We start from the raw sequence: 25064 nt of genomic DNA, 5'->3' as shown, positions 1-25064 counted from the left end.
TCCATTTTCCACTGTCTCCTTTCACTTATGCTGCTCACTGTCAGAGTGGTCCACCCTGAGTGCTTCTCCTCCTTCCTCCCCTCTTCTTTCTCTTCTGTAAAGATGGAGTTTCCACCTTCTACACTTTGATATTTTCCAACACACTTTGTAGACTAGGCTGGGCTCGAACTCACAGCGATCCACCTACCTCTGCCTCTGGGATCAAAGGCGTTCACCACCATGCCCAGCCCCAACACAACTTCTAATCAAGTCATCTATTCCTGTCAGAACACCAAGGGGTGCAGTAGTCCCTCCATCGGGTTCACCCCCTCCACTGATTACCTGAGCGAGGTCCATGCCCGGGTGATCCTGCCGTACTGCTCCCTTCAGAGGATACGCTGAGCAGACTGGCAGGCACAACACCACCAGGATGAGCAGCGGCCCCATACGGATGGTCTTTACTTGAAAAACAAAAAGAAAAACAAAACAACAACCCAATCCTTCTCCACTTCCCAACTTCTATGTTTTCCTTTCAGGGGCCACTCTTTTATAGCGAGTCAGTGTTTAGATCACTAACAGCATGATTCATGTGTGCGTTATTTTTAATCTGAATGACTGCAAGGGCATTCACAAAAACTCAGCGCGGAAGACAGAACAGCTTACACCAGTGAATCCCTCAACCTACTAAACACGAAAGAATGCACAATCTTAAGGATGTGGCTTCTGTGTTTGCAAAGAGGAAAAGGAACTGCTGGGTAATTAATGTTTGTAGAATATTTAGATATTTTGAAAGCAGTGTCTTTTTCCCCCGAACAACACATGTTAGGTTCACAGACACGCAGGCAAGGAGTAAACAGATTAGCAGAAATAGAGTCCTTGAGAGGGCAGTCTCCGAATGGTTGGCACCATCATATACTGGCTCCATAAAGACTGGTCAAAAGGAAGTCAGTTAAATACATATTAAATGAAAATGCTCCTCTTACCTCCTTCTTCTTCTTTGCCTTTTATTTTTTAATCTTTTCCTTTCTCCCAAAGTACAAGTGAACTAGCCTGAGGTGCACAGTGGAGTTTCCAGTCCCTTCTCTTCGCTTCCCGTTGCTCCTGTACAGCATTTCCATTTTCTCCCTTGGCCAAGCAGCGTGCTCTTCAAGCACAGAGAGTCTGCAGTTAAGTCAAAACTAGCTTCTTTTTAAATATGCATTTTGTTTTTACTTATGCATGTGTATACATGTTTCTGTGTGTACATGCCACGTGTGTGGAGGTGCCCTCAGAGGCTGGAATCGGGTCCTTTGGAACTGGAATTAGATGTGTCTGTGAGCTGTCATGAGGATGCCAGGTCTTGAACAGGTCCCCTGGAGGCACAGCAAGCGCTCTTAGCTACCAAGCCATCTTTCCAGCCCTGCAAGCTAGCTTGTTAATACAGAGAAGTTAGAAGGTGCCAAAATGTTCAAAGTACATTTTTCTTCCAGGGAAATGAAAGTAATCCTGCTATAGCTGAAGTACAGAATTTCAAATTAGTGGGATAGTAACAAAAATAAAGGAGTGACCTTTGCAGTACCCACCTACCACCCTTCTAGAGGTAGGCATGTCGGAAAGGACCCCGTAAGCCCATCCTGAGGCCTCTGAGCCACATCGTGTGTGTGTGTGTGTGTGTGTGTGTGTGTGTGTGTGTGTGTGTGTGTGTGTGTGTTTGCACTGGGCCAGCTAAGTCAGCTTGTGGCTTAGTGAATAAACTAAGAGAGTAAACCAACTTGGAAATCAGAGGCAAAGAAGCCGACTCCAAGCCGACTCAGAGTCAGCTAGGCTTGAGCAAGTACATAGTTTGATTACATGGTCACTTTTCCTAAGGTGTGGATTACCCCGGCTCCAGTCTGTTTTCATGCATGCTTCATGAAGGCAGCAAGCTCCTTTTCACCTTATTCCTGTGTCTATAACAGGTAGAGCTTGTTGGCCGGGCACATCCCTAACTGTGCCCTGAGGTGCTGACTTGACAAGTTCTGAGATGCCTTCTCGTTTGAGTCATACTTCTGCATGGCACATCCTGCTGCTGGGTCTTGTACACCAGAGAGCTATGGCTGTGGCTGAGGTTGACTAACCATGAAGGGATCTGGATGAAGCCTCCAGGAGTGCTGTGGATGATAAAGTTACTCTACTTTGAATCCCCCCACCTGGAGGAGATTAATGCCTTGGGGCTAGCAAGTCCTGTTTGTTTTTAAGTAAGTTATTATTTATAAATTTACTGAATATTTATAGGGCGAAGACTGCTAGCTATGAGGGACATGGAGCCTGAACAGTCCATCTTCTATAACTAAGCAAGGTCTCAAAAGGAGGGAGTGAGACACAAATGCGGACACAAAACCTTTGACCCACATTTTGCCTGGCCTGCAGGGTGTGCTGGGACCAGAGCCTAACACCAGGGAGACTGCATCCAGCAACTGATAGGAGCAGATGCAGAGTCCCACAGCCAGACAGTAGGGGAAGCTGAGAAGTCCTACGGAGGAGGGGGAGGAAGGATCAGAGGAACAGAGGGGTCAGGGACACCACGAAAACACTGCCCAGAGAATCAACTGACTGGGACTCTTAAGAGTTCACAGAGATCAGGGAGCCTGTAGAGGTCTGACGTAGGTCCTCTGCATTTATGTTATGGCTGAGTAGCTTTGTGTTCTTGTGGGAATCCTAACTGTGGGAGTCTGAGTGGCCCCTGATTTCTTTGCCTACTTGTGGGACCCTTTTCCTCCTACTGGGTTGCCTGGTCCAGTCTTGATGTGATGGTATGTGTCTGGTCTCATTACAGCTTGTTATGCCAAGTTTGATTGATGTCCCTGGGAGGCCTGTTATTTCTGGGGGGAGGCAGAGCAGGGAGTGGGTCTGAGGGAGAGGGGAGGTATGGAGAGAGACTTGGGGGGAGGGCATGGAGGGGGAGCTATCATCATGATGCAATATATGAGAGATGAATAAAAATAAAAATAAAAATAAAGTAACTGGGGGCTGGGGAGATAGTTCAAGTATTTGCGTATATCAGTTGCCATGTAAAAACAGGCTAGTTTGTGAGTGTAATTCCAGCACTGGGTCAATGGGGGAGCCAGCCCAGACAATCTGGAGAGTTCCTGGCCACTGAGAGATACTGTCTCAAGCAAGAAAGAAAAAGTGAATGGCACATGAGAATAAAATCTGAGGTTGCGGTCTGATCTCCGCAGGGATGTGTACAAGGACCCTCAAGTATGAGTCTGATCTCCAAAGGGATGTGTACAAGGACCCTCAACTATGAGTACCACAGACACCAGTATGACCCCTTTCTGCTGGATACCTTATAGTGTTAATGAAAACTTCCCTCTGGACCTTCCCAAAGACCAGCGTCTTGTGGGGGGTGTTTCACTTCTGTGTGACACATCCAGTGGAACTTCCAGGCTCCCTGCAAACTCCACTGTGAGACAGATGTTCTGATCTCTCTGTCACCTGCTATAGAGCCCTGTTGTGTACGTGACAGTCACTCTACCTTGTAAACAGCACATTGGAAAAGCTCCTGGGTTCCTTTCGGAAATTCCAATGCCAGTTTATAGGTACCTATTGCAAAAAGTTCTTCCCTGCCTAGCCTTGTAGTCCTGCCACACACATCAGCGTCCAGAGCCTGTAAGATCTATGCTGAGGACACTGTCTTGGCCCTTGATGAAAATGACAAGGATCCGCTGCCATGATTCCTCCGCTCTGTGAAGCATATCCTGCTGCAGACGTGCTTTAAACCACCCCCAGGGTGACCCGCTTGTTTTCTGAACTAACCAGGAAGTGGTCAAGCATTTCCTGGGACCTGGGACCTCAGACAAGGTCACTCAGGGTCAGAGCAGGCTGCTCTCTGGTGCTGCCTTAGTGGACTTCAAGCTGTTCGGGTTTGTCCACACACTAGCCCATCCGAGAAGTGTCCAACTTTGCAGTTATATCCTGAGCTGATTACGGACAGCCACCATCCGTCAGCTTTCAATGTGTCTTGAGCTGGAGATTTGGTATTTATCATTTCTTCACGGAGCCTGCTGGCTACCCACCGCCATCAAACCCCAGCAGTGTGGAGGTATACAGCTTTTGGAAAATGTGACTCTGCAACTTGCCTAAGTGGCGAAGTGGTTTCTACTTAGAACATTCTTTCCTGCTTTTGCTTACTTTATCTTTAGGCCATACTTAGATTTCTTGTGTGGGAGAAAGGGAACGGGGAATCCACTCATCTCTTCGTAGCACACACTCTACAAAATGCAGTTGAAATTTTTGGATAGACTAATTTTCCCATGAGCATTTTTTTCATATTATTTTCCATTTTCCATTAGAAAAATAGCATTTATAAGTGAGGACTTGCCATCAGACAATAACACAACAAAACAGATCTTATACAGTCTTGGGGACAAGAGTGGCTTTATTTCAGTAACAAAAACCTTTGCACACACACACAAAAAATGTCTCTTAGCTGGACATGATGGGCGTCCCAAAGCCCCAGCATAGAGCAGGCAGAGGTAGAAGATTTGGGAGTTCCCTGAGCTATAAGATCCTGTCTTAAAACACCAGAGCAGCAACGAGTATCCTCCTGTATACTCCTGTGTTCACGAGCCACTTTTACTGTGGGAGAGCTTCTCTGTCGACCCTTTTTTTTTTCTTGAAGGAGCAGCCTAGGATCAATGGCAGAGTCCCGTGTTGCACAAATGGCCTTCTCCAGTGACTCATCAGCTATGAACTCTACTTTCTTGGGCAGTTTTAGTTGTGGTACTAAACTGTCTTAGTTCTTAAGACATTATAGTATCAACTGTGAAGATACACAACACAAAAGAAATTATTTTGTGCTTAGTAGCTCTGTGTATCAGTAATTGTGGTGGGTAGGTAAAATATAAAAATATTTAGCTCTTCAGAAAAATATCTTCTTTAAGATCATAATGAGACATATATTTTCATTAACTTGGTAACAGGTTGCCAGTATTTTTAGCAGTTGAACCAGGTGTTAGAGCCACGGGTAGCTTCAACTCTTCGTGTCTGGAGGTTAAATCTGTATTGAGTATTTTGGTGAAAGAAATAGAAGTTCCCTAGAAATAAAACAAAAGATATTTATTGTATTATACATGAAGTTTCCAGATTGCTAATTAATCCTGAGTGCTGCATGCCATCAGTATACATATTATTTTCTTTTTTACATTTGCTATCTAAATAGCAATGCTATTACTTTTAATTTTGTAACAAAATGGAGAGAGCATGTTTATATTCTTACCTCGTTTCTGGAAAACAGCATCAACTTTATCACCAATTCCAGGAAAGGCCTCTGCTATTGATTTGGGATAACCTGGATCCATGTAGTGTCTATTTTCATCAAACCTGGTGGTTAAAAAGATCAGGACCTTTGACCAAACATTTCTTTAAAATATTTAGAGAAAACACAACAACATGGATTGCATAGAAATTTCTAATTCTTGGGATTAGAAAAGAATGAGTTGGGTGAGGAAAAGTAGCATATCAAAATATGCACAATGTCCCTTTAAATGCTATGTGAGTGGTTAAGCTCAGGCCAAAGTAGTTCAAGAAGCTGAATATCACAGCACAGAGCCGCACCGCAGGCTCACTATATTCCCTGTACAAGCACCGCGCGATGCCTGTGGGCCCACGGACTAATAATGGTCAGTCCCCACATCTACGTAAGAGGCCAAGGTCATTTGAAACTCATTTTAAGATCTTTCTGTGTAGAAAAAACTGGCCCCCTAACATTATTCGGATTTCAGTCTTTACCTCCAGTACATGTTGTCGACAAAGAAGTATGTTTTTCCAGTCTCTTCCTCACAAACCGCAGCATCAATGTGTGTCACGTAGCTAGGGAAGCCAAAGAAGCTGTGGATGTCCGTGGGGAATCCACTGAGAACATCCTGTGTGCGAACAGCCCAGACCTTATCGCCTGCCAATCAAAAGCCGCAGATGGAGCGCCTTGTCTATATTTCCAGCAAAGATTCGCAGGCTAGAGCATGTCCTAGCTGTAGACTGCAATCACGCCAGGGGCTGGGCGGGGTGGGGTAGGGAGGGGGTTGGGGGTGGGAGGGACCTTGTTCTCTGTTACATGGTGATATCGGGATCCAATCGCAAACCAATGAAAAGCATTTGCCTTTTGTTTGTTTGATTGTTGTGTTTTTGAGACAAGGAACCTAGTCTGGTCTAGAACTCACTGTATAGCCAGCTTGGCCTCCAATTTGCAACAGTCCTCCTTGCCTTAGCTCCTTAAATGCTGGGATTAAAGGCACGGTCCAGCAAGACTGGTTTATATGAGACTTTTGATTTTTCTCTCTAGCCCATTCGAATCGGTAACAAGCTTTGGACGCCACCCTCCCCCGCCCCCACCATTGAAGCTCCTTTCCAAAGCCAGGTACTCTGATAACTAGAATTTCTAGGCTACCACAAGTAGTGACAAGTTTATGCAGATTCAAGAGCCTGTCTGTTTACAGTCCCTAAGCTATATACGACAGGAAATTGATCAGTTTTGATCAATCTTGGAGTGAGCCAAGATCACTCCAGTGTTTATTTTTTATCTCACATGAAATGGTGCTCTGAAATGCTCCCTATGTAAACTTCTATTTAGTTCTAGAATAATGAAGGACAGAGATACTATTGCGAAGTATATTGTGCCAGTCTGAATTACATTAACTTCTCTGTTTTGAGTGTGTAACTGTATCAAGTGTCTCAGTGCTTGTCTGCATCACACTAAACACACTGGTAAAGACATGTGTGCCTGACATAGTCTTTAAAGTCAGACTAGATTCTTTGATCTCTCTGAATTACACAGGCTCACTGAATGTGGTCCTACGATGGCTTAGATTTTCCCATACATTAATCTGTGAATGAGTTGCCTGGAAAACATTCTATGGGTTAGATTATTTCATGGACATTTCACAGTGAGACTTTCCAAAGCAGGACGTCTTGGCACAAGGCTTCTGGGACCGTGACCGATTTCACTTAGTAAAATGGTAATCACGTGTTCACTGCAGTACAGAATGGCATCAAGAAAAATGCCCTGGAATGGGAGTCAGAGGAATGTGCCGTCACAGGAAAATGTCACCACTTTCCTAGGAGAAACCAGTCAGCAGTGCCTGGTTCACCTACCTGGGGATGGCTTAGCTCTCTCCCAATACAGCGCTTCACAATAAAATGAGGTCTAGGAAACTGCACACACAAAATCTTTCTGCGTCATCCTTTGTAGAATTGACTCATGTTATCTCAATTTTATTTTTGAGCCCTCTCGGCAATATGAAGGACGTTTAAAACAAAATAATTTTTTACAAGTCCTTAAACAAGCCTAAAGAGCTGTATCTCTAGTCATTTACTTTTTAATAAAAATGACGCTGAATATAGAAACATAACTTTTAGCAAGCTGATGGCTCCCCTTAGCTTACTTGGTGAAGCTGCAGCATTCGGAAGTATGTGCAGTGAAGGGAGCTAATACCCTTCATCTCATTCCAAAGCTGAATGGAAATTTAATTTATAAAAACAAAGAGAAACAATTAGAAATATTACCTTTGAGATAGCGGACCTCATCCCTTATGCTAACTTCATAAGCAGCATCAAGTTTACCCGGCACATTTGGCCAGATAATACCTATCAAATTGAGCTCCGGTCCTGGCGTGAACCGATTTACACGAATGTAGAACCTGATTTGAAAGGAAGAGAGAGTGTGGTTGTCAGTGGGTCTCCCAGAAATCTCCAGCCTCTTCTGACTGGAGCGTTGCTGTAGCAAATGTCTACTGTCTGCTGAAGGAGGGGTCAGCATGAAGGCTGTTTGGTGTGCTTGTTTCTTGATGGGAATGCTCATACTGTGACAAATTTTTATGAGTGTTAATAACACACCATCTGGGATCCCTATCATTTGGAGACACAAATGGCATGAACAAACTCAAGTATATAAGGAGTGAAAGGCAGTGCAAATAGGACTGGCAATAGAGCTCATTGGTAAAGTGCTGGCTTGGCTTGTGTGAAGCCCTGGGTTCGAACCTTGGTACTATCAATACACTTCAGTGAAGATGATGATAAAACAATATTTCCATTATTGTTGTTTCTAGTATAATTAAACTTAATTTTTAATGTTGGCTGTAATTTATAACCAATTTTCACAAGCTTCAAAATATAATAGTAGTTTTGGTGAGCCATGAAGGGCTGGCTTTAGCGTGTGGCCAACTACAGCACAATACCCTGTATTTAGTGATGCCATCATCCCTAAGTGTCTGAGGAAGGATGCATGGATACTTCTGTGGATACCCAAACTCATGGAAGTTGAAATCTTAGGGTATGATTTTAAAGATATAATCTATGAGGCTACCACCCACAGGCCCCTCTATGGCACACCCTTCACCAGGGTGTTGTCCAGGGAGTCTCACTGACCTTTCCATACCTGTCATGTTTAGCCTGCATCCCACATCTAGCATCCCAGCCTAGTGTGTCCACCGCTGCCTGAACCACAAATGTCTAGGCTTCTGCTACAGCTCTACCTACCTACCCTCCAACCTGCAGGCTCCTTCCTCACTACATCCAAGTTTTCCAACCAATCAGACCTACTGCCACACTCCAGGCTTGGACCAGGAGGCACACCCTGTATGTCAGCCCAGTGTCCCCTGTTATATTTCACCCAAGCCATTTCCAACCGCTAGACCCAACCCGCTCACACATCCTCTTTTCTGCCCCAACCTGCTCAGTCTTTAACAGATTTAGAGCTATCAAAAGATGTCCACATGCTAAGGTCTTATTGAAAATATACCAACAATAGAAAATGAGAGCTTAAAACCCACCAGCCCTATAGAAATGTTTGCTAGTAAGAATGGCTAGTAAGATGAACCTAAGACACAGAATGTAAAAGAACAATCATAAACTTCATCAAAGAATAAAAGGAGTTTAAAGAGGAAACAAAGAAGCAGCTCAACGAAGCCAAGAAGACTGAGCTGAAGGAGAACAAATGCCTGAGTGATGACCAAGAAAACACAAACACAAAGCCAATGGAAACACTGAAGACAATCCAAGACTTGAGAATAAAATTCAGTAAGGTGATAGAGAAGTTGAAACACATTCAAGCTGAAATGAAGATGGAATAGAAAAACACAATAACTCAACTAGAAAAAGCAAAGGAAAGCCTTGCAATTAGAATGGTCAAGCAAAAGATAGGGTATCAGGACTCAAAGATAAGGAAGAGCGTCTAGAACAAAAAAGCAAGGACTCTGACAAATTACTAAAAAATATACACAGGAAAGGAACATGTAGGAACATGTAGGCTACCATGAAAAAACCCCAAATCTTTGAATTATAGGGAGAGAGAGAGAGAGAGAGAGAGAGAGAGAGAGAGAGAGAGAGAGGGAGGGCGGGCGAGAGAGAGCGAGCGAGAGAGAGAGGGGGGGGAGGGAGGGAGGGAGGGAGGGAGAGGGAGGGAGAGAGAGAGAACCCCAAGGCAATGACATCAACCAGATCTTCAACAAGATCATAGAAGAAAACTTTCCTAGACTAAGGAAAGACATACCTACGCAGATATAAGAAGCACAGAGACCAGAAACAGAAAATCCCCACAGTATATCATAGTTAAAATGCTAAATTTACATACCAAAGAAAATGTAGTATGAATTGCAAGGGGAAAATCACAAGTCATATATAAAAGAAAACCCATTAGATAGCAGATTTCTCAATGGAAACTTTGAAAGCTAAAAGAAGATTCTGGAGCAATATTCCAAGTTCCAAAAACCTGTGACAGCTTGCCTGGGTTAATCTACACAGAAAACTACCCACCATAACTGAAGGAGAAAGAAAAACTTCCTATGACCACAACCTAAACAGTTCTATCCAAAAAGCAAAATCTAAAGAAAATACAGAAAACAATATTTAGGACTAAAGAGAGACTATAGAAAAATATGAAGCCATAACTATTACATTATACAGTATCATTGAGAACACAAACAACCACAGAAATCAACAACATGACAAAAATTAACACATACATTTCAATAATAACTTCAAATACCAATGATCCAATTCCCTAATAAAAAGACCTGGGCTGATTGAAAAACCAAAATCAATCCAACTGCTGTCTACAAGAAATGCATTTTAGCTTTAAAGATAAAAGGATAGACAAAAATATTCTAATCCAATGACAAAAGTATTCTAATCCAATGGGACAAGAAAGCAAGAAGATCTGAGTATCCTAATATCTGACAAAATAGACTTCAATTAAAACTAATCATAAGAGATAAAGAGGACTTTTTATTTTAATCATGGGAACAAGTAACAAGAAAGATATTACTATCCTAAGCCTGTATGTACCAAACTCTGGAGCACCCAATTTTATTTTTAAAATGTACTACTGGACTTAAAAATACAGATTAAAATCAATCCATTAATAGTAGATGATTTCAATATGCTATTTTCTTTAATAGGTAGGTCATCTGGACCAAAAATAAAACAGAAACATCAGAGTTCATTGTTATCATACATCAAATGGACTTAATCAATATCTACAAAATATTTCATGCAAAGAGCAAAGAACACACAACACATTCAGCAGCACACAGCAGTTTTTCTGCATAGACCACACCCCGGAACACAGAACAAATCTTACAAACTCAAAAAGAGCTAAACAACTCTTTGCAACCTCTCTGACCACAGAGATTAAAACTTAAAATGGGCAGCAAACAAACCTCTAGGAAATGCACAAACTCATGGAGATTAAATAACTCATTACTGAATAATGAATGGGTCAAAGAAGAAATCAAGAAAGAAATAAAAAAAATTCCTGGAACTAAACCACAACACATTCAAGTCTCTGCAACACAGTGACAGCAGTCTGGGGGGGGGGGGGTTGGCTCAGAGTACCTACATGAAGAAAATCAGAGATAAATAACTTAATGGTGCAACTCAAGAATTGGAAAAACAAGAGCCAAGCAGATACAACATAACAAAATTCAGAGCAGAAATTTATGAAATAGGAACAAACAAACAAATAAAAACAATATGAAGAATTGATGAATCTAGGAGCTGCTTCTTTGAGAAGATAGACAAGAGTGACAGCCTCTTGGTCCAACCAATGAAAAGGAAAGAAAAGCTAAATTAATGAAATCAGAATGGATTAGGAAACATTACAATAGATACCAAAGACATTCAGAATATCATAGGAGGATATTTTAAAAATCTATACTCCATTAAGCTGAAAAACCTAAAAAAAAATTTTTTTTAAAAAAGGATGAATTTCTAGATTCAACCAAATCACCAAAATTAAGTCAAGAAGGCAACTACGTAAACAGACTAACAACAAATGAGGAGATAAATTAGTAGTAAAAAATCTACAAGCTTAAAAAAAAAAAGTCTAGGTCTAACTGGGTTCACATCAGAATTCTACCATACATTCAAAGATCTACAGCCAAGTCTTAAACTATTCAAAAAATAAATAGAAACAGAAGAAGAGCCATTCCCAAATTCCTTCTATGAAGCTAATATCACTCTAATATGCAAACCAGCAGGACATACATACACACAAAGAAATTACAGACCAATACCACTGATGAATACAGACTCAAAAATACTTGATGAAATACTTGCAAACAAAATGCAGGGATACATAAAAATATTATACACAATAATCAAGTTGACTTTATCTCTGAAATGTAGGGATGGTTCAATGCACGAAGGTAAATAAATGCAATAAACCACATAAGTGGGCTTCACAACAAAAATCACATGATCACCTCAAAAGATGCACAAAAAGCCTGTGACAAAATTCAACATGCCTTCATGACAAATGTCCTAGAGCATGTAGGACTAGAGGAAATAACTAAACAAAACAAAAGATGGTGTGTGTGTGTGTGTGTGTGTGTGTGTGTGTGTGTGTGTGTGTAAAACAAAGCCCACATCATTTTATATTTGGCAGCAGGAAGTCAGGACCAAAACCAGGAAGGTCCACTACCCTTACTCTTTTCAACTTTGTGATCATAGCATTCATAGGAGCAATAAATAAGTCAAGAGAAGAAAGTTCAAGGGATACAAATAGGGAAGAAGTCAAACTCCCTATTTGCAGACGACACAGTATTGTACATTAGAGATCCCCAAAACTGAACCAGAAAACTTACAAAAAAATGGTAAACAAGTTCAGAACATGGCAGGGTACTAAATCAACTTGCACAAATCAATAGCTTATTTATCCACCAACAGCAAATATATAAAGGAGATCACAGACTCACTCCCATTCACAATATCCTCAAAGAAAATAAAGTGCCTAGGAATAAACCTAGCCAAGGAAGTGAAGCACCTGTACAACAAAAATTTTAAATCTATTTGCCTTCCACAAACTAATAGCAAGTCCCCATTGCTAGAGAAAACAGCTACTCAATTCATCGAACATGGAGAAATACAGCTGGTGCCCACATAGAGCCTTCACCCCTCATGCCTTTGGTACAGGAAGGTACTCTGTATGCCACCAAATGAGAAATGCAAACAGCAACCAAGGCACACACTCTTTAGACCACAATGGTGTCCTCCTGCCTGTAAGATGTGCCAGTGCAATGGTGACATCAAATGTGTGGGAGCAACCAAACACTATCTGATCCGACTTAAGGCTCACTCCACCTGATAAAACCCATCCCCAGTACTGCTTAGGTGACCAAGAACCAGAGACTAGATAGCCCAGGGCCATAGAGTAAAACCAAATACTCCCCCCTCCCTCCCTCCCTCTCTCTCTGTAGCAACGAAAAGACTTCTCATGACACTCCGCTATACTCATAGAACGGTGCCTTGTTCAGCCATCACCAGAGAGACTTCTTCCCGTAGCTGGTGGGAACAAGTACAGAGACTCACAGCTAGATATTATGTAGAGCATGAGAGACTTTGGAAACCTTAACCCTAAATGGGATGCCTCTACTAAAATTCTTCCAATCAGGACTCAGGGGACCCTACAGAAGAAGAGGCAGAAAGAGTTTAAGAGCCAGAGACAACGGAGCAAACAAAGAAAACAAGGTACTCTAAATCAACATTTATGATTGGTTTATAACTCATGATCATATGATTAATCACATGAACTCACAAAGAATGGGAAGCATACCCAGGGGCCACACGGGTCTGTACCAAGTCCTCTGCGTGTATATGATGTTTTCTAGTTTAGTGTTTTTATGGGATTCCTGAGTGTGCAAATGAATGGGTCTCTGATTCTTGTGCCTTCTCTTGGGCTCTCACTCCTCTGCTTGCTTATCTTGTCTGACTCTGACTGTTAGTTTTTGTTTTGCTTTACTATACTTTATTGTATTTTATCATTGTCTCTTAGAATCTTGTTGCTTTCTAATAGGAGCTGGAAAGGCAGTGGAAGAAGATGGAAGGGAGGTGGGGAAGAGAATCAGGATGTATTTATGTAAGAAAAAAATCTATTTCCAATAAAATGGACAAAAGTAGTTATTAAAATGCAGAAATACCCCACTTTAAACCTCTGAAGATATAGGTAGAGAAAGACACTAGAAAATGCAATGTCATCCTATGTTCATGGATTAGTAGAAATAGCATTATAAAATGCCAATTATACAAAAAGCTATTTATAGATTCAGTGAATCTCAATCAAAATCTTCATTTCACTCTTCACAAAAAAATTATCCTATAATTTATATGGAACCACAGAAGACCCCAAATAGTCAAACAATTCTGAAGAAAAAGAGCAATGCTGATGGCACTACCATTGCAGGTCTCAATATATATTACAGATCTATACTAATAAAAAACAATACTGTGCTGACATAGTCTCAGACATGTAGAGCATTGGAACAAAATTGAGGACTCAAACGTGAGTACAGGAAACTTCAACCACTTGGTATTTGACAGAGACACCATGCTGAAGAGAGGAAGGCTTCCTCAACAAATGTGGCTGGGAAAACTGGAAGTCCACACGGAGAAGAATCAAACTAGACCCATATGTATCACCTTGCGCAAAACTAAGTCCAAATGGATTGAAACTGAAACATGAGACCTGAAACACTGAAGGTGCTAGAAGAAAGCACACTGCACCCTTCCATGGTAACAGTCCAGGGAAGGACTTCCTCAATAGGACTCCGATTGCTCAAGAATTAGGGCCAACAATTGACAAGTGGGGCTTCATAAGATAAAAAAAAAACCCTTCTACACAGCTAAAGAAACAATCAACTGGGCCAAGAAGAGGCTCACAGAGTGGGAGAGAACCTTCACCAGTTGTACATATGTCTGAGGATTGATATCCAGAATAAATAAAAATTCAAGAAACAATAACAACATCCAAATGACACATTCAAAAATGGGCCTAGGACCTGAACAGAGAGTTTTCAAAAGAAGAAAAAAGGTAGCTAAATAAAGTTCATTGTTTCTAGCAATTTGGGAAATTCAAATAAAAATACCTTTTAGATTTCACCTTAATCCACTCATATGCTAAAAATCAACCCAACAACACACAACAAATGCTGTGTGGTGGCTGGAGAAAAGGGAACGAAGGGAACTCTTATTCACTGTTGGCAGGAGCTGCTAACTGGTGCAGCCACTACGGAAATCAGTGTGGAGAATTCTAAAACAAATAAAAATAGATCTACCATATACGCCAGCTATATCACTCCTTGGCATATGCCCATAGACACTTACTCAGCCATGTTCATTGGTACTCTACTCACAATAGCTAATGGAAGTAACCTAAATGCCCTTCAGCTGAAGAGGGAATGTTGGAAATGTGATACATATGCACTGTGAAATAATATTTAGCTGTAAAGAAAAATGAAATTATGAACCTTGCAGATAAATGGGTGGAACTAGGAAAGATCATATTGAGTGAGGTAACCCAGGAAGACAAACAACACATGTTCTCTCTCACTGGAGGCATGTAGCACCACATCTTCAGATGTGAGAACATACCCTGGAGTAATTACAGAAACCAGGAAAGTAAAAAGGGATCATTACCAAGGCAGGAGGGTGTGGGAGCAATACAGAGGCGAATAGTAGGGTACAAGTGATGTGAGCAGAAAAATTAGAAAGGGGTAACTCTAACTAGGGGAGGAAGAGGGAGATAAATACAGAAGAAAATTACAGTAGGGATATCTAAAAGAGTAATAAGAAATCATACTATTAATTATGTTTTAAGACAAAGAAAGACCATGATTCACATAAGTCTGTATATAAATAAACTTAAATAAGATTTTCTCATCTGGGCTGACCATGCTGTCTCTCTCCATGAAAAGAGAGAGAAACAGATGATGAAGGAGAAGATGATTAAGACATGAAACAATCTGCAGGAAACAGAACTGTTGAGTATTGGTTGGACTGCTCATGGCTTTGGTAGCTGTTTCAAAAAGGTAGCTGTGACACAAGCCCAGGACATCCCCATCTGAAGAGCCAAAGCACAGCTCACCATGACGATGAATCTGGGTTTCCACAGCCCTCCATCTTATAATGTGGCTACCACACTGCCAGTTATGACAAGGCTGAGAGAACCAAGGCCGAAGCCACCATCTCTTTGGTTCCTGGAAAAGGTGACTCCTACAAAGGACCACCGTACTTACCAAACACTTAGATTAAGATCCCCAAAAGAGCTCTGAATTGGGGGTGGGGGACTAATATCTGCTCTATGTCCAAGAGGAACTCTCCCTTTTCCCTGTCATAATTGACAGATCCATAAAATGACTTTATTTTTTTTTAAGATTTATTTTATTATTATGTATACAGTGTTGTCTGCTTGTTTACCTGCAGGCCTTAAGAGGGCATCAGGTTACATTATAGATGGTTGTGAGCCACCATGTGGTTGCTGGGAATTGAACTCAGGACCTTTGGAAGAGTAGGTGGTGCTCTTAACCACTGAGCCATCTCTCCAGCCCAAATGACTTTATCTTTATAAGTTTTCATTACAGTGATACTTTCTCTGAACCAATTGGTCTAATCCATGTGGAAAATCAATCATTATAAGTTGTAAAAAAGGAGAAATAAAGGAAGGAAGGAAGGAAGGGAAGAAAGAAAGGAAGGAAGGAAGAAATGAAGGAAGAAAAAATGTAAGCAATTGCTACCACATGCTGTAAGGTTAACACATGAGACATATTGGTGGCCTACAATAGTGAAATGCAGAGCCCAGCCATGTCCCCCTCTCACCAAAGATCTTACCTCCCTTTAAAGAACATCACCTCTCCACGAAATGTAGTTATAGCATCAAAGGTTAGACTACCATCACATGGATTTGGTGTTGTTGCACCTGTTGGCTGGATGGGATTTGGGGAAGGCCCTAAAGAGGAGACCTGGAGTTAGTTTCCATGGTTCTGAAAACTCACCTGAAGAGTGAAAATGCCTTCAGCTGTGCAGCTAATGGCTGTTTCACTTACCGTATAAAGCCTGGATACGATTAATGTCTTCCTGGTTTAGCACAAAGTCTTCAGTGTACCATGTGTAACTGGGGAACATCAGTGCCCCTACATCATAAGAGTGGGTGAGCCCAAGGGCGTGACCTATTTCATGAGCCGTGACATAAAACAGGTTGAAATCTGGAAGGATAAAGAGATCCGTCTCCAATTATTAGCAGTCGTATTGTTTTGAGGTATTTAGTAAGGAAGTAATCTTCCAGGGTGAACGTTCACATCTTAATCACTTTTTTGAAATACACATATGTATATACAGTCTTTTTCTCATGGTGGGAGTGTGCATATTTTAATAATAAAGAGATACAGTCTAGCCTACACTCTAGGATTACACTGGCACAATAGAGCTCTCACTGACATAAGGTCCAGCTCAGAGGAGTCCATGCTAACTCTGAACTGGGACGAATTGCTTCTCAGAGCAGCAGTGAAGTGCTGCTAACAGGCCATACTTCTTACTTTGAAAGCTGATAGAGCCTCAGTGCTATAAAAAAGTTAAAGTTCAAAACAACTTTTCTTCTTATTCAGTTTTCCAAGTTTAATGAGAAATTTATTGTTTTATTGTGTATTTCTTCTAAGGAAAATTCCAAGCCCATAAGTAAGACATTGACACTTTCAACGCTTTTTTTTTAAAGAAAATTTGTTACATTTATTTGTTTGGTGTGTATATGTGTGTGTGTATTTGTTACATTGATTTGTTTAGTGTGTGTGCATGTGAGTGTATGTGTGTGTGTGTGAATTTGTTACATTGATTTGTTTAGTGTGTGTGCATGTGTGTACATGTGCTTGTGCAGGTAAGTACACAGTTACTGAGGATGCCTGTATGGAAGGCAGAGAGCAAGTTAGAAGACTCTGTTTTCTCTCACCAAATGGATTCCTGGGGTCAAAAATGGGGATTTCAGGAGCAACTGTCCCTCAGAATTTTCTTTTTCTTTTTCTTTTTCTTTTCTTTCTTTCTTTCTTTCTTTCTTTCTTTCTTTCTTTCTTTCTTTCTTTCTTTCTTCTTTTTCTGTCATACAACACATCCTGACTGAAGCCTCCCCCCACTGCTTCCAGCCCCTCCCCACACCTCCTGTCTCCCCTAAGTCTTCTCCAGCTTTTCTTCAGAAAAGAGCAGGTTTCCCAAATGATATCAACCGAACAGAGCATAAAAAGATGCAGTAAGACTAGGCACAAACTGTCATGCCAAGGCTGGATAAAGCAGCCCAGTGGGAGGGAAAGGGTCCTGAGCACAGACAGAACAGTCAGGGACACCCCCACTCCCACTGTTAGGAGTCTCAAGCTAAACAACAGTATCATTTGTGCAGAGGACCTAGAAGAGATAAGAGAAGCTTTAGAGTGATCCGTTTGCCACCAGGGCGATGGTAAGCAATCAGAAAGGACTCTTGTTTCGTGCTTCTCAAAGTGCTGCTAATTTTCTGAGTAGCAATAGGTTACCTACATCCACGGATGCATTCTGTGCATTAAATCAACCAACACTGCAATGGACTAGGCAGGGCCAGGTGAAATAAGAGAAGCAGCATCAGTCCACTTACTCTCATTGGTGTCGGTCCACCTGTCATCAAGGTCAAAATGAATATCGCCCCCAATCCCTGGGCCTGGTTGAAAAGTGTGAGCAAGACCATAATTAGGTCCATCAAAAGGGTTATTGTCATCGTGGTCTGCAAGAAAAAAAAACTGAATAAGGCTCATTTGGTTCATATGTCAGTTAGCTTAGAGCTTTGTCGAGCAGCCAATAGACTTTCATTCAATGTGATATTTTACTCCCTAGCCACACAAAGTTAATCAACAATGTGATATTATTTTACTCCTCAGCCACACAAAGTCAATAATGCCCTTCAATAAGGAACTCTCCCTGCAAAGCGGAGGAGATTTAAGGGCAAGATGAAGTAGAAGGGCTTACCTCCTCTGTAGAAGGCTAGCACCATATCCCCTTCTTCCTCAAAGACCCGTGAGAATGTTAGTGGTGTCACGTCACTCCAGATTCTAAAGGCTCTCTCGAAGGCATCTTCCACAGTTGCTCTTGACAGATACGGTGGGTAGTTTAAAATGCTAAGAAAAATAAGATGAAGACACAGTGGATTTTTCTTCTATTTGAATGGGGGAATTGTGCCCCCATTTTGATGTCCAGGCTAGTTACCTATAAGTCAGATGTGTTTTTGTCCAACGTGGATAGTTGTAAGTCATGGCATACGGGGCCACATCAGACACCCCACATCTGGGACTCCTCATCACTCTCAGGGTTTCAGGGTCTGACTTTCCTGTCACTTTCAGCCCAAATAATTGCTGCATATGCTTTAGCTTTTCGGCCATCAACTCCTTGACACTCGTGTTGTTAACTGCTGTGTCTTTGTCCAAGCCGTAGTAGTCTTCCAGGTATTTCTGACAAAAATATAAAATTATTGAACCAGTAGAGCCTGCAGACATGGCTCAGCAGTTGAGAGCACTCACTGCTTGCAGAGAACCCAGGCTCAGGTGATCATGAGACCCCTGTTGGCCTCTACCTATAGTGGGCATACACATGGTATATATACTCATACACATAATTAAAACACATAAATATTTCAAGTTATTAAAACACTACATGGAAATGGTTCTCAAACTTCAAAGACAGCCTGCTGTTTTAGCCAAAACAGAGAATTACTTTTAAAGCTTTGAATAAGCTTTACCACCTTGCTACCCTTATTATTTTAGAGCAGTGACCTTCCACCATTAACTACTGAGAAGCGTGAAGTCTATGGCAGAATAAGATTTGTAGGTGAGGTTTTCACTCTGTTCCCCTCCCCTACAACCAGGAGAGGGTCTCTAGATGTGACTAGATACATTTGAGAAGGCTCCATTTCTGACAAAAACCATTTCTCTTAGATGGAGATCCACCCATAAGTGCCATCATGCCACAATAGAAGGACACAAAGTAAAGACCGGTGCTCCTGTCAAGTGTAATGCAGCATTCCTTTACCCAGACTGTCTCCACGTCTTGCCGTTGTCCATCTTGAAACACGGGGAAAGTATAAGAGCTGGTTCCCCACAGAAGTAGCAGCAACGGAAGGCGAGGCATGCTGTCCTCTTCCTCTGAGCAAGACCACCAGTGGTCCCTTCCTGCTTGCTCCCATATCCTGGCCAGAAAGCTCCATCTTTATATAGGCACTTCTTCCACTTCTAGAGAGCCAGAGGCCATGTGACTCACGCTTCACAGGATCTTCCTCAGGAGAAGAGCGGAGACATCAGAGATTGTGACCCTAGCGGAGAACTTAGGCTGGTTTTGGTGCAGTTGTCCCAGGATTATATCAAACAGCACACGTGTGAAAGAAGGAGACATTTGTCAGCATTTCCACTGCTGTTTTCACCAACTCATATCCATCTAATTTGGAAAAGGATCAGACCTATTAAATACATAGGCATAGCACACTCCAAGGCCATGTGGAGTGTGTGTTGTATGTGTGTTTGTGTGTGTGTGTTGTGTGTGTATGTGTGTGTGTGTGTCTAGAGTATTTTATTTTGTATTTAAGATAAAGTAATTTCCATAGAATATATTCTGAATGTAAGTTCTTTACCCTCATATCTTCCCCCACCTCCACTACTCTTCCAACCTCATACTTTCTTTCTCTCATAAGAAAACAGCAAATAAAAAAGACAAGGATAAAATGAAATGAGCAAGCAAACAGAAAAAGCACCTCTCTCTCTCTCTCTCTCTCTCTCTCTCTCTCTCTCTCTCTCTCTCTCTCTCTCTCTCTCTCTCTCTCTCACACACACACACACACACACACACACACTGTAAAACAAAGTCAGAAATTGCAAGACCAGTAAGGGTTAAAAAAAAAAGAGCCTTGTTTGCTCTTCCTCAGGAGCCTTCCATTTCAGTTTTTGGAAAGGGCCTCCCACTGTTCTGAGCTCACCACACGTGTCACACACCCCTAGTGTTGGGATTACTAACACACATCATCGGCTCTCACTTTTTCACAAGGGCTCTTGGATCAAGCTGAACCTCCTCTTCCTTATGCAGCAAGCCCTTTCCAATGTGAGCCAACCCCACAGTCCTGTGCCTCTTACATTAAGCAGATCCCACTGCTGTAATCTCCTGCTGCCTGCACACACCTTGCTTCCAGGAAAGAGGGTGGGTGAGATCACTGACCATGAGCAACAGACGGTGTTCAGCACCCACACTGCTTGAACCCTAGGACATGCACTATTTCCTGGGTTTCTGAGGTCCCCTTCGGCCTTTGATAAGTTATCTGCCGTGAGACTGCAACAGCACTGTGGCTTCTCTTTATCTTTATCCACGTTTCCCGAGAAGTCTCGTCCAAGCTGGGAGACGGGACATGCAAGAGTTACATAGACCCTGCATTTCAGCACCAATGGACAAAGAGGACCCGTTTCTGAAGACCTGTCCAAATGGAGCAGGTAAAGTGGGCTGGTAAAAGACCAAGTGTGATTCTAGGGTCTTACACTTTAATTATCTTTGTTCTCTTGATACAGGCACATCTTTGTTCACTGTGGGTAGGTGACATGTGTTAATACCACGCACACACAGACACACACACACGTGCATGTTTTTATATGTTCATCTATTCAGAAGGTCTCCCACAGCCTCTTTTGCACAGCAGAATACATGGATCACTGTGTACTGAAAGGTGAGCACTCAAGGACTCACGTTTCCCATAAAATTGGAATGAGTGCTGACTCATAGCATCTGCATCCGCATTATGATCAAGGTGTCTGTCCCTGTAGTTCCTCTACTCCTGACCTTTCTCTCATTGGACGGGGCTCAACAATACACAGCACCGAGAGGCTCTGACTCCCCCCCCCCCCGACTTCAGCTCCTCATGGTGTCACCCATCTTTGCCATGGGAACAAGGTTGGTGTTCCCAGGACCATTTTCACCTTGTGGGTGTCTGTTCTCACTGCAATATCTTATTCATAAAGGATGCTTTGATAGTTCTTGGATTGCGTTGGAAGCACCTGTCTCCTCTCAGCATTTAACCACCCATCTTTGCCATGGGAACAAGGTTGGTGTTCCCAGGACCATTTTCATCTCATGGGTGTCTGTTCTCACTGCAATATCTTATTCATAAAGGATGCTTTGATAGTTCTTGGATTGCGTTGGAAGCACCCGTCTCCTTTCAGCATTTAACCACAGCTTCCTCATCCAAGAGGAGTAACATGTGAGTCAAATGCTGTAAGAGGAAACTGGGAGAAAATCTCACAAAGAGAAAAGCCTCTTCCTGGGCATCAGATGGAGGGTAGCTGGGCAGGAGAAAGCCTTCTGGGGTGACTGCAGCTCAGGCAAGGAAAACAGTTAAAGTGTCACCATCAGGGCTAGACAGACAGGCTATGCTATGGAAGTTAAAGCATGGCAGCCACTCTCCAAATACCCTCTTTATTTTATTTTGTATTTAAGATAAAGTCATTTCTATAGAATATATTCTGAATGTAAGTTCTTTACCCTCATATCTTCCCCCACCTCCACTACTCTTCCAACCTCATACTTTCTTTCTCTCATAAGAAAACAGCAAATAAAAAAGACAAGGATAAAATTAAATGAGCAAGCAAACAGAAAAAGCATCTCTCTCTCTCTCTCTCTCTCTCTCTCTCTCTCTCTCTCTCTCTCTCTCTCTCTCTCTCAAACACGCACACACACACACACACACACACACACACACACACACACACACACGTTAAAACAAAGTCAGAAATTGCAAGACCAGTAAGGTTAAAAAAGCCCAAACAACCAATATAAGAGAAAAACATTTCTAATTGTACCATAGAGTTCACTTTGGGTTAGTTACCTACTGCTGGGCATGGGACCTGCCTTTATGTGTGGTTTTATACCCAGTAAGGCTTCCTTGGAGAAACTAATTTTTACTTTGGGAGCAGCTAGCAATTGGAGGTAGCTTCTTGATTTGTGGTGGGAGCTTGTGCCTGCTCCAGCACTGGGACGCCATCTGCTTTGAAGCTTTGCATGCCCTGTGTAGTCTACCATAGGCTCCATGAGTTCGTATGTGCGTCAGTCCTATGTGTCTGCAAGGCATGTTTTCCTTGGTGTCATTCATTCCCTCTGGCTTTCACACTCTTCCTGTGTCCTCTTCCGCTTAGTTCCTTGAGCCCTGAGGGGAGGGATTTGATGGAGACATCTCCGTGGTTCTAAGTGATTTAAAGTCTCTCATTCTCTGCACACTGCCCAGTTGAGGGAATCCACACTAGCTCTCATCTACTGAAGGATAAAGCTTCTCTGGTGATGACTAAGTGTGACCCTCATCTATGGGCATAGCAGAACGCCATTGGGAATCATTTTATCATTATGTTCCTTCAGCAGAACAGTAGCGTTTGGTTTCCCTCTAGCTTCACGACCTATCTAGTCTCAGGTTCTTGGTCACACAAGTAATGCCAGGCATGGCTTCCATCTCATGGAGTCGGCATTGAATCCAATCAGACAGTAGTTGGTCACTCCCACAATGTTTGTGCCACTGTTACACCAGCATATTATCCAGACAGGTGGCCACTGTAGATCAAATGCTTTGGAGCTGGGTTGGAGTTTAGCTTTCTCCTTTGGTAGCGTGCAGAGTGTCTTTTAGTGCTATGAACACTAGTCAGGAGGAGTGAAGGCCCTAGTTAGGAACCAGCTCAACTTCTCTGTGCACAGTGAGTTATGTAGGCATTGTGTCCAGCAGGAAGGTCGCAACGTGAGTTTGTGGAGAGGGCCCACTATCCTAGATAATAGCCCAAGTTGTTTTGGGGTTTCTATTGGGTCCCTTTGACAAAAACTCAATAACCTCACTGGAGGTCCCATTTCGTTAAGAGAGATGTCTACTTGAGGCTTTGACTTCCTCATTACTCATTATTTGGTGGTTCTGTTTATATTTATTTCGTGTGTGTGTGTGTGTGTGTTGGTGTATGTGTGTGTGCCTGCTACTGTACGTTTTAGCATCACCCTCAAATGTCTCACATTGTTAGCAAGTCAGCCCCGTATTTTCCTCTCTTACCCTCTTCTTCTCTCCCGATTTAATATTTTTATTCCAGTATCCCTCCTGTTTCTCTCTACCTGTGTACTGTACTTTCCCTTCTCTGGGAGAGCTTTCTTCCCCAGTAGTTCCTTACTCTATGCCTAATCTCTGTGGTTATTTGGATAGCAGCATACCTGACAAAGGCTTAAAAGATAGCACCCATATATAAGTAATACATAGTATATTTTTCCTTTGGGACCTGGGTTACTCAGGATAATTTTTTCCCTAGTTCCAACCATTTACCTTTGAATTTCATATTTTTAACAGATGAATAATATTCCTTGTGTAAATACACTACATTTTCCTGATCCATTCATCTATTTGTAAGCTACTGTAAACGTTAAGCTATTTCCAATCTCTGGCTATATGAATAGAACAGAAATTAGCATGGTTGAGCATGTGTCAATGTGGTAGTGTGTAGAATACTTCGGGAATATGCACAAGGGTGGAATAGCTGGATCTTGATGTATGAAGTTTTCCTGGCTCCCTGGGACCTAGAAAATAAGGGTTACTAAACCCACTTAAGAGGGAGGATAGTAAAAAAAATTTAAAAAGAAGGAGGGAGGTTAGTGTGACCATTGAGAATTATGGAGGAAACCCTCAAAGAGGCTCAGAAAATAAATGATCTTGCAAGAATCTGTGTACTCTGTAGTCTAGAAGCATTCAAACTTTAAAAACTACTATCCTTTATTTGAACAAAATTCTGAGAGCCAATTCTGCAAAGTGTACTTACTTGGTCCTGATGTGGTGGTGCATGCCTTTAATCCTAGCACTTGGAAGGTGGAGGCAGGTGGATCTCTGTGAGTTCAAGGCCAGCCTGGTATATAAAGCAAACTCTAAGCTAGCCAGGGAAACCCTGTCTCAAAAACTAAAAAAGGAGACAATGATGATCATGATGAAGGAGAAGAAAGAAGAAGAAGAGGGAGAAGAAGAAGAAGAAGAAGGAGGAGGAGGAGGAGGAGGAGGAGGAGGAGGAGGAGAAGGAGAAGGAGAAGAAGAAGAAGATATTATTGTTTGTTTGTGAGAAATAGGTTCATATGAGGAGGTCAGAAGATGCCTTGTGGATCAGGTTCTCCCCTTTCTCCTTTTCATGGATTCTGGGGATCAAACTGAGGTCACAAAGCTCACTCTACAAGTGCCTTTATCCACTAAGCCACCTATCTCCCTGTCCCCTGATGGAAATCGAAGCTCTCTAATGGGCTTTGCCCATGCCATCATGACTCACTTTTTTCAGCAAGGTCACCACCAGTTGCCTCCAAGTCCAGAGCTATTACCATAAACCTCATTGTAGTGGAAGATTTGGTTTCTTAAACAACTCAATTATGTTATATAACTATGGTTTTGTTTTAATCCCAAGTGTGGGATATGGGACTGACTTAGTTTATCCACAGCTGATAATTGCCTCTGTAGGTCAAAAAGGGCAGTGGTCTTTGCCAGCTGGAAGTAGTTTAATTCTGAGGACTTGGAAAGGGTATACATATAAGAGCCCAGAGACAGAAGGCGAGGGCTTTGAGGAAATGCATAGAGGAAGAGGAAGACTCTTGGTTCTTCCTGATTCTTCATTTGCCACTTGCTGTTGCTGGATTCCTAGATATCCTGAGTACTGAGATTGGCATTTTTCCAAAGGATGCAATGACCCCAACCAGCAGGGAGTAGCTATCGGACCTCTGTCCCCATTCCATTCTAACCTTCTTTCTCTCCCACCTAGGGTTGGGAGGTTGGA

At 42.2% G+C, this 25064-nt stretch overlaps 2 protein-coding genes across 2 annotated transcripts in view; both read right to left on the bottom strand.

Annotated features, from left to right (window-relative positions):
- LOC311598378 (uncharacterized protein) overlaps window positions 1-485 on the bottom strand; it is a 50049-nt gene extending 49564 nt beyond the window's left edge. Inside the window, exon 1 of the mRNA XM_084783436.1 lies at window positions 322-485. Coding sequence (XP_084639562.1) covers window positions 322-426 — 105 coding nt within the window. The 5' untranslated portion in view covers window positions 427-485. The remainder of the gene's footprint in view (window positions 1-321) is intronic.
- A 3944-nt stretch (window positions 486-4429) lies between these two features.
- On the bottom strand, window positions 4430-19398 carry LOC311598180 (interstitial collagenase A-like; the record flags this gene model as incomplete). Its single annotated transcript, XM_084783131.1, has 10 exons — window positions 4430-5036; window positions 5219-5322; window positions 5731-5893; window positions 7501-7634; window positions 16096-16213; window positions 16311-16469; window positions 17876-18001; window positions 18244-18392; window positions 18481-18722; window positions 19300-19398. 10 exons carry the CDS (start codon window positions 19396-19398, stop codon window positions 4936-4938), a joined length of 1395 nt encoding a protein of 464 aa, XP_084639257.1. The 3' UTR covers window positions 4430-4935.
- Between the last annotated feature and the right edge of the window lie 5666 nt (window positions 19399-25064).

Source organism: Acomys minous (assembly GCF_964271855.1).
Source record: "Acomys minous genome assembly, chromosome: 5".
Taxonomy (NCBI): domain Eukaryota; kingdom Metazoa; phylum Chordata; class Mammalia; order Rodentia; family Muridae; genus Acomys; species Acomys minous.
The sequence above is the reverse complement of the archived record's forward strand: the minus strand, read 5'-3'. Positions and strand labels throughout refer to the sequence as shown.